Source organism: Dipodomys ordii, unplaced genomic scaffold (assembly GCF_000151885.1).
Source record: "Dipodomys ordii isolate 6190 unplaced genomic scaffold, Dord_2.0 Scaffold15, whole genome shotgun sequence".
In the NCBI taxonomy this organism is placed as follows: Eukaryota; Metazoa; Chordata; class Mammalia; order Rodentia; family Heteromyidae; genus Dipodomys; species Dipodomys ordii.
Window position 1 is genome coordinate 2,222,788 of NW_012267231.1, and position 9,461 is coordinate 2,232,248.

The window sequence follows — 9,461 nt, forward strand, 5'->3', positions numbered from 1 at the left end:
TCAGGTGTGCACCTGCCCGCCGTGGGGGGTGGGGAGGCAGCCAGGCCCTCCCGCTCGGGACGCTGAGATCCGAGGATCCCGTGCCACCTCCGTCCCCAGTCCACCAGCACCGAGCCCGTGGCGCGGGGGCTCAAGCGGTAGAGCGACAAAACCAAGAGCTCCAGGCCCTGAGCTCAAGGGCCAGGACAGACAGACACAGACACACAGTCACTCCTGATGACCGGGGTCCCGGGCCTGGCCGGCGATGACAGTATCGTTACTGATTGGTGAACAATGGCCGGAGTAGCCCAGGTGGCCTGCACGGCTGGCCCCCGGGGCCCCGGGGCTCGGAGCAGGGTCGGGTGGGGCCGGGAAGGGCCGGCCCGGCCGCCCACTCTGGAAGCCTCTCTCCCGCTCCCCAGGAGGACGAGGGGGCGCAGCAGCTGCTGGCCCTGCAGGCCCAGGTGGCGCGGCTGGAGGAGGAGAACCGGGATTTTCTGGCTGCGCTGGAGGACGCCATGGAGCAGTACAAGCTGCAGGTGGGGCCGCCTTCCAGAGCGCGGTCCGGGGGTGGGGGGCCGGGGAGGCTGAGATGCCCGGATGACAGGATGAGCACGGGAGGGGGGCTGAGGGGGGGCGGCACGGGGCAGTTGCAGAGCCGCGGGACGGATTTGTGTGGAGAGGCGGGGCTGTGGCCGGGACCCCGCCCACCGGGCACCCCCGGGGAGCCAGCGCCCTCCAGCACCTGGACTAGGGGTACAGGGCGCGTGGGAAGTCCTCTGGGGAAAGGGCTGGGGCTTACCGCTGAACTGGTGCTGTGTCCTGCGGAGCCGGGGAGGCTGATCTTCGGTCCACCCCAGAGGTGGGGTGCTAGCACCGGGGGGGCCATCAGCAAGCCGCCCAGCCCGCCGGCCCCGCCCACCGCCGGCCCCGCCCACAGCAACCACGCCCCAGCTGTCACCTACTGGCCACGCCCCTTCACCACGCTCCTGCAAGGCCACGCCCCAGTGGCCACACCCCACTCATGTCTGTCACATGCCGGTCACGCCCCATCACCACGCCCCCTGCAAGGCCACGCCCCCGACACCACCTGGACCATATCTTCCTGCAGAGTGACCGGCTGCGCGAGCAGCAGGAGGAGATGGTGGAACTTCGGCTGCGGCTAGAGTTGGTGCGGCCTGGCTGGGGGGACCCCGGGCTCCTGCAGGGCCTGCCCCCCGGATCCTTCGTGCCCAGGCCTCACACAGCCCCTCTTGGGGGCGCCCACAGCCAACGGCTGGGCATGGTGCCCTCTGGTTGTCTTCCTGGAGATGAAGTTGACCCTGAGCCGTGGGGTGAGGTGAGGAGGGGCAGTGCCGGTCCTCGGGGCTGGGGTCGGTTGGGATGGGCCGGGCCAGGCCCTGCTGTGAGCGGGTTCAGCTCAGGCTGGGGAGGGTGGCCACTCCCTCCTTTCCTTGGAGCCAGCTGTGAGTTACAGGCTGCCTGTCCGCCGAGGGAAGGAAGGGTGGGGGGAGGTCAGAGACGGGGTCTGGTTCTCACTCCCGAAGGCTTGCCACTCTGCGTCTCTTCATGGCTAGCCTGGCAAGTTCATTCTTCCCCGAGCCCCGATGTCTGAGTCGATCTCCTGTGTTGCATTCACTCCAGCATTTAACCCTCTATCCCTCCTCCCTCCCAGCCCAGGTCATCTCAGCTCACACCCATAATCCTAGCTACTCAAGAGGCTGAGATTTGAGGATCATGGTTGGAAGCTGGCCCTGCCTCCCCCCAAAAAAAACAAAAGTCTATGAAACTCTTCTAATTAACCAGCAAAAAGCTGGAAGTGGAGATGTGGCTCAAGTGGTAGGGTGCTAACCTTGAGCGAAAAAGGCACTGAGCAAGAGTCACAAGTTCCGAGTTCAAGCCCCAGTACTGGCATCCAAAACAATAAAATAACGTCTAGGTCTTGGATTGGGTGCCTGCCTGTGCACACCCACCCACAGCTCAGCTCTGGCAGGGTTGGGTAGTTAGATAGGACTTGGGTCGAACCATTTGTGCCTGAGAGCCAGGTGCCATGGAGCTGGGGTGGGGGCAGGCGTGTGCCCAGCTGAGCCTGGCCTGGCAGGGAAGGCTGGGCTGGCCTGGGGGTGGTGCCCAGGAGGGGCAGCGCTCTGCAAGGGTAGAGCCGGGGTGGGAAAGGCCCAGAAGATGTCTGCTGGATTCCCCAGCCCCCGCTACTCTCCTAGCAGGTGACAGACGGCAGGGAGGCTGGAGCCGAGCTGCTGGCCGAGGTGGACAGGCTGGAGAGCGGCTCCTCTTCAGAGGAAGAAGAGGAGCTGCCCAGGAGGGCCTTACACCTCCGCAGGTGAGTCCATTGCTGGCCTGACAGGGAGTCGTGGCTGAGGCTCTAATATGGGGTGACCTAAGCCGCTGAATCCCCCCAGGTGGCCCTTGATTCCCCCAGCTGCATGGAAGCACCCCACGCTCTCTCTGTTCTCTGGATTCTCCCAGATTCTCCTCCTGGGGGCTGGAGGGCCTAGTAGCTTCTTCCTTCAGGCCCAGGCGATGGGCTGGGATTGGAACCAGGGGTCAGGGGCCAGGGGCAGGCTGCGGAGCAGGGCAGACTCTCGCTTCTGCTCACCAGGAATGGAGTCAGCCACTGGAGCCAGAGGCAGAGGCCAGGGAGCCCGCCGGACAGGAAGGACCCAGAGGCCTGCCCTCAGGAGCCGGGATCTGCCGTCCCCGGGCCCAAACGTGAGCTGGGAGGGACGCGGAGCGGGGCTCTTTCCCGGGCACACACCCTGGCAGCTTTTCACCCAGGGAGGCCCTGGCGTCTGCCTGTTCCAGCAGCCGGTGGCCGTCAGGCTGTGGTCCCCACCCGCCAGGCCCCCGCCGCCTCAGCCTGGGAGTGGCGGCTGGCCCAGGCCCAGCAGAAGATCCGGGAGCTGGCCATCAACATCCGCATGAAGGAGGAGCTCATTGGGGAGCTGGTTCGGACAGGTGAGGTTGGCGCGGGGTGGGCCTCGTCCCCCACTCCCTGCCCGTGGCTCCTGGGAGGGAGGTGCAGCTGCGCGGCCTCGAGCCGGCCACCTGACCCCCCCCGCCTGTCCGCTTCCTCCTCTAACCTGGGGCCCGAGCTGGCTGCGCTTCCACAGCAGTTTGTGGTGAAGCACGGTGGCTCCGGAGGGCTCACATGGGCCGTCCGCGGTGGGGCTGACTGCTCAGGACTGCCTGCTCCAGCGTGCGCATGCCCAGCCTCGCCACATCAGCAGGGCAGCCTGGGGGGGGGTGTTTAGCCCCTGGAGTTATTGTAATGCTTGGGAGTGTGTGACAGATTCCTGTGCAGTTTCCAGTGAAGAGGCTGAGAAGCGGTGGGGGGGGGGGGGGGGGGTAGGAGGGGGGTGACGGGAATGCACTGACTTCCTTTTGTCGTTGTTTTTCCTGTACTGGAGCTTGAGCGCAGGGTCTGGGCCCTGTCCCTTAGCTTTCACTCAAGGCTGGTGCTCTACCACCTGAGCCACAGCTCCACCTCTGGCTTTTTGGCACTTTCATTGGAGTTGAGAGTCTCACAGACTTTCCTGCCTGGGTCTGGCTTTGAACCACGATCCTCAGATCTCAGTCTCCTGAGTAGCGAGGGTGCCTCCCCTTTCTGGAGACTTCCTGTCCAGGCTTTGCAGACCCTAAGTTTCCCCCCATTGGTTCCGATTCCCCGTATTCAGGGCTGGTAGATTTGATGCAAACCGCAGACACCGTGTCTTCCCGTCCTCTGTCCTGTCACCGTTCAACAATATTTGGACATTTAAAAAAAATATAACCATAAAGCACATTTTACAAAGCGCACGTCACTTGGGGCTGGAGCAGGCGAGCACTCTGCCGCTGCAAACTCTCTCATGCCCAGCGCGTAAGACCGGCCTCCCTGTGCGCAGCAGAATCCTCACAGCACTTCACTTAGGACTGCAGTTCGAGGCCAACCCGGCCTCCACCCACCCCTCCCCCCAAGTAGTGACACCCGCTATCAGAGGATGAGCCAGGATGGCACTGTGCGCTTCCAGCCCCAGGAGCAAAGGGGAAGATCCTATCTGAAGCACAGAAAGGGAGGGGGCGCGGGGCGGGAGAGGAGGGGGGCCTTCTGCTTGTCTCCGCGGCACAACCCGCGCAGGCATCCAGGCCGCGGGAAAAGCAGCTCCGCTCCGGGAGCCGTGCCGTGCCCGTGCCACCGGGGCCTCCCCCTTGCTTTGCAGGGAAGGCGGCCCAGGCCCTGAACCGTCAGCACAGCCAGCGCATTGGGCAGCTGGAGCGGGAGGCGGAGCGGGCGCGGGCCGAGCTGAGCGAGGGCCAGAGGCAGCTGCGGGAGCTGGAGGCCCGGGAGCCGCGGGACGCAGGCGAGCGCTCCCGGCTGCAGGAGTTCCAAAAGAGGGTGGCTGCCGCCCAAAGCCAGGTGCAGGTCAGTGCCACGCCCACGCCGGGGCCCTGTGCGCCCGGGCCCCGTGCGCAGCCCTGCCCGCTCTGTCTGGCGTGTACAGGAGCCGGCCCCGCTGGGCCCCCAGCGCCGCAGGGCTGGCGGGCAGCCCTGTGCACAGACCCAGCAAGGCGGGGCTCTGCCCTCCGGCTTGCTCCCGCTACCACTCCCCCTTCCCTCCCAGTCCACCCGTCTGTCCGTCCTTTGGATGCCATCAGTTTACCTTCCCATGGGCCACTGGGCAGACAGCACCCACGTGGCACCTGCCCTCTGTCCACTGGTGGCTGTGGCAGCTGTGTTCTTTGCTACCCGTGCTGTGTTCTTGGGGTCCTAGGTTGGGACACTGTCCTCGCTGCCCTTCCCCGGGCACCCGCCCTCCGTGTGTGTGGACGCCTTCTGCCCTGGGTGTGGCCCCTTGTGGCCTCATTTACCCCCCCGTGGCTGCCTAGGGGCCCAGTGCGCCTCCAGTCAGGTCTCGAGTACGGGGCTGGGGGGCGGGACTCCCATCTGGGCCATAGTACTGTCCATCCTTGCTGATCTGTCCTGTGGGGTTGAGGACAAACCCAGGGCCTGCACCCATCACTGAGCCACGGCCCCCGGCCCCTCTTCCCTAATTTTTACCTTCATGGGATTCCACTCACCTCTCCATGCTCTCGCCCTCCCCCTCCTTCCCATCCTGTCTGCTTCTCCTCTCCTCCCCTCCTTCAGTACAGACATCCATCCAAAGGGACGGTCAGGAGTCTGGGCTCTGGGGCTGACTTCTGGGTGGACCCCAGCTGTGCTATGTCTTGGGGTTAAGTTCCCCAAACTCTCTGTGCTAAGGTTTCCCAATCGGAACCGAAGGGGATAATAGGAGTCTCGATTGTCATGCTGGTGCGGTTTGTTTCACAAACCCAGAGCCCGGCTGTCAGCGCTGGGTGCATGGGGCAGGCCCGGCGGCTGCCCGGCCCCTCTGCCCTGCGTCCCTTGTCTGGTCGTTGGTCCTTGGCGAGGGGCGAGCAGGGGCCCCACGCACGGCTGTACGGGTCCCAGGTGCTGAAAGAGAAGAAGCAGGCGACCGAGCGGCTGGTGTCGCTGTCGGCGCAGCGCGAGAAGCGGCTGCAGGAGCTGGAGAGGAATGTGCAGCTCATGCGGCAGCAGCAGAGCCAGCTGCAGCAGCGGCTGCGGGACGAGATGGAGCAGAAGCGGCGCCTGGAGACGGAGATGAACAAGCGGCAGCACCGTGTCAAGGTCAGGCCGGGCCCGGGGCGCGTGGGGCCGGGCCTCCTCCTCCCCTGTGACCTTACAACGCGTGGGCTACAGCCCCTCTGAGACCTGGGCACCCAGCTCTGGGGAGGGCTGAGTGGGCTGGAGCTCGTGGGTGACGGGGGTGCTGGGAGCTGGCGAGCATCTGCGCCCGCGTGCCGGTCCGTGGCTGTGGGTGCACAGGGCAGGCCTGGGAGGGGCGCGGGGCGTCTCTCTGGCCAGCCACGTCCACGGGCTCCTCTGCCAGGAGCTGGAGCTGAAGCACGAACAGCAGCAGAAGATCCTGAAGATCAAGACGGAGGAGATCGCGGCCTTCCAGAGGAAGAGGCGCAGCGGCAGCAATGGCTCTGTGGTCAGCCTGGAGCAGCAGCAGGTGGGCGGGGCGCGCGTGCTCTGCAGCGGGGTTGGCCGCTGCGGGCCGTGGGTGGGTGGAGCCTTCCACCAGGGCGGGGAGCTGAGGGCTCTCCACCCCGTCGCCGCACCCTCAGAAGATCGAGGAGCAGAAGAGGTGGCTGGACCAGGAGATGGAGAAGGTGCTGCAGCAGCGGCGGGCGCTGGAGGAGCTGGGGGAGGAGCTCCGCAAGCGGGAGGTCATCCTGGCCAAGAAGGAGGCCCTGGTGCAGGAGAAGACAGGGCTGGAGAGCAAGCGCCTGCGGTCCAGCCAGGTGAGGCCGGCTAGGGGAGGCCATGCCTGGGGAAATTCTGCCAGCAGAGAACCAGCCTGGAGACATTTACCCAAGATGAGTCTCTGCCAGGTGACGTTCCTACGAGGCAAGTTCAGGCAGGTGAATCTGCCCTACGCGACCGCAAATGAAGCCACGGGAACTCTAGGGCCCGCGGGTGTTAGTGGCCAAGTGCTGGCCGCCTCCCTCCACTGCCCTGCGCCCTGCTCTGCGCTCTGGGAGCTGGGGCGTCAGTACTGTGGGTCTCCTGTGGGAGGGACGTACCCGCCTTGTCCTTCGGGGAGTCCACAGCCCGTTCTGTCACCCGTGAGGACCATGCTTGCTCTTTCCCTGACCCCTGGCGGTGCTGTCTGTCCCCAGGCCCTGAATGAGGACATCGTGCGGGTGTCCAGCCGCCTCGAGCACCTGGAGAAGGAGCTGTCTGAGAAGAGCGGGCAGCTGCGGCAGGGCAGCGCCCAGAGCCAGCAGCAGATCCGCGGCGAGATCGACGCCCTGCGCCAGGAGAAGGACGCCCTGCTCAAGCAGCGCCTGGAGATCGACGGCAAGCTGCGGCAGGGCAGCCTGCTGTCCCCCGAGGTGCGCCCCGCGGTGGCCGCCCTGCCCCCGCTCCCCGGCGCGAGCCCCGTCCTCTACCTGCGCCCGTGTCCCGCAGGAGGAGCGGACGCTGTTCCAGCTGGACGAGGCCATCGAGGCCCTGGACGCCGCCATCGAGTACAAGAACGAGGCCATCACGAGCCGCCAGAGGGTGCTGCGGGCCTCGGCCTCCCTGCTGTCCCAGTGCGAGATGAACCTCATGGCCAAGCTCAGCTACCTCTCCTCCTCCGAGACCAGAGCCCTGCTCTGCAAGTACTTTGACAAGGTCAGGCAGCCCGCTCCAGCGGTGGCAGGGGACAGGCTGGGGCTGAGGGCCCGCCCGTGACCCAGGGCCGCCGCGTGACAGGTGGTGACGCTGCGAGAGGAGCAGCACCGGCAGCAGATCGCCTTCTCGGAGCTGGAGATGCAGCTGGAGGAGCAGCAGCGGCTGGTGTACTGGCTGGAGGTGGCTCTGGAGCGGCAGCGCCTGGAGATGGACCGGCAGCTGACGCTGCAGCAGAAGGAGCACGAGCAGAGCGTGCAGCTGCTGCTACAGCAGGGGCGAGGTGGGCGGCCAGCGCCCCCCTCCCCGCAGCCCCTCAGCCCTCCCCGCAGCCCCTCAGCCCTCCCCGCAGCCCCTCAGCCCTCCCCGCAGCCCCTCACGCCCCTCTCCTCCGCCTTCCCTCGCTAGACCACCTGGGCGAGGAGCTGGCAGACAGCAAGAGGCAGTACGAAGCCCGGATTCAAGCTTTGGAGAAGGAACTGGGACGCCACCTGTGGATAAACCAGGAGCTGCGGCAGAAGCTCGGGGGCCCCGGGGGCGGCGTGGCCGGCCCAGGCAGGGGTAAGTATGCTCACCCAGCCCGGGGACCCAGTCCCAGCTTGGGCCGCACTGCTGGAAGTCACACACTTCTCTGGGGGAACACTTTGACCACTCACCTGCACCGTTGTTTCCAGTACTTGAACTCAGAGCTGCCTACTTGCTAGGCAGGTGCTCTACCACTTGAGCCACTCCACCAGTCCCTTTTGGTGGAAGTCATTTTCTGGGCTGGGTCTTGCTTTCTACCTGGGCTGGCATAGGCTCCGTGCTTCCTTCCTCTCTGCGCTGACCGGCCAGGCCCCAGCAACGCTGGGTGTGTCCGGCCACCTGTGATCCCTGATCTGTCTGCCAAGTAGCTAGGGCAGACTTGGGCCCTGGTGCCGGATCATGCTTGTTTCTGCTGGCTCGTTCCAGTCGCTCACAGCACTGGGCCTCGGGGAAGCCAGGTGTGAGGACAGCATCTCCCCCAAGGACCCGCTGTTCTCTTGCAGGGGGAGAACGGCGGACCCTCGGCATGGAGCACAGACAGGCTCCTGGAGAAGATGGGCTGCACACAGCAGGCCCTGAACTTTTCTGGCCGCCCTCCCTCGAGGCCGGGCCCCGAGCCAGGGAGGAGCCGAGGGACCCGGTGCGGGGGCCCCTGCCCCTGACGTGGAAGCGCTGCAGCAGCCTGGGCGGCGAGGAGCAGGGCTCCCCAGAGGACCCAAGGCCGCGGGAGGTGGCCGAGCCCCTAGGGGCCCGGGTGTTACCTGCAGGGGATGGGGGCCTGTCCTGGAACTTCGGACCCTTGCTCAAGTCCCGGTGGGAGCCCCGAAGAGCCAGCCCGGGCATGATCGATGTCCGCAGGAATCCCCTGTAGAGCCGGGGGCCAGGCTGCCTCCGCCCTGCTCACGCCCACGGATGGTGGCATCTGGGGCTTCAGCCCCAAAGTGGGCTCTTCTGCTGTACCTGGGATGCACCTGTTCTCACACCTCCAGCCCTTACTTTGCAAGTAGACGTAAATCCTTGCGACCCAATTTGAGCTGCTCGTGGTGTGGGACTCGGGACACAGGCTCCGGGCTCAGGCCCGTGTGCTGGGTCGGCCCAAGGCCAGTATAGGTCAGCTGCGGCAGGTGTCTATGCAGCAAAGGTCTACGTAGCCAGGGGACGTGGGAAATTATTTTCTTAGAACTTTTACAAACCATTTTGCAATAAACAGGGATGTGATCTCTTCCTGTGGCTTGAATCTGAAATGTCCGCTAGCTGGTGTGGTGTGGTGGGAGGCGCTGGGACCCCCGGGGGCGGCGTGGCCTGGTGGAGGGCAGCTCCGTGGCGGGTGTCCTTGCCCGTCCTGCACACATGCCACAGCCGTCTCAAAGAGAAAGCCGGGGAGCAGCGCCAGCTCCTCGCGGGGCCCTGGGAGGCCGTGACATCGCCACTGGCTCTGCTTCCTGGGCTCAGTGGGTGCCAGGCGGAGCGAGAGCTGGGCAGTGAACGGGCGGGCCGGGCGCACTGGACATGCCCTCAGCCAGCATGAGGTGGGGACATTGGACCAAGCACTGAATGCCGAGTAGCCTGATGATTTTATTGTTATACAGAGAATGTAAAAATCTCACCCTGTCGCCGGCGCAGGTGTTAGGGTTTTGGGGGTTCACAGTGTAAAGAGCACTGCTGATGTGGGCGGCTCCTTGCAGGACGGTGGGCAGGGTGCAGACTCCAGCCGTGTGGAGCAGGAGGCCATGGTCCT

At 65.5% G+C, this 9,461-nt stretch overlaps 1 protein-coding gene across 1 annotated transcript in view; it reads left to right on the forward strand.

Annotated features, from left to right (window-relative positions):
• The window catches only part of Kif7 (kinesin family member 7), a 12,296-nt gene extending 3,355 nt beyond the window's left edge, over positions 1-8,941 (forward strand). Inside the window, exons 4-18 of the mRNA XM_013011875.1 lie at positions 100-137; positions 284-518; positions 1,091-1,318; positions 2,202-2,320; positions 2,600-2,709; positions 2,803-2,955; positions 4,197-4,399; positions 5,447-5,644; positions 5,907-6,032; positions 6,148-6,324; positions 6,703-6,918; positions 6,995-7,201; positions 7,283-7,481; positions 7,607-7,759; positions 8,227-8,941. Coding sequence (XP_012867329.1) covers positions 100-137; positions 284-518; positions 1,091-1,318; positions 2,202-2,320; positions 2,600-2,709; positions 2,803-2,955; positions 4,197-4,399; positions 5,447-5,644; positions 5,907-6,032; positions 6,148-6,324; positions 6,703-6,918; positions 6,995-7,201; positions 7,283-7,481; positions 7,607-7,759; positions 8,227-8,594 — 2,730 coding nt within the window. The 3' untranslated portion in view covers positions 8,595-8,941. The remainder of the gene's footprint in view (positions 1-99; positions 138-283; positions 519-1,090; positions 1,319-2,201; positions 2,321-2,599; positions 2,710-2,802; positions 2,956-4,196; positions 4,400-5,446; positions 5,645-5,906; positions 6,033-6,147; positions 6,325-6,702; positions 6,919-6,994; positions 7,202-7,282; positions 7,482-7,606; positions 7,760-8,226) is intronic.
• The last annotated feature ends 520 nt before the right edge of the window (positions 8,942-9,461 follow it).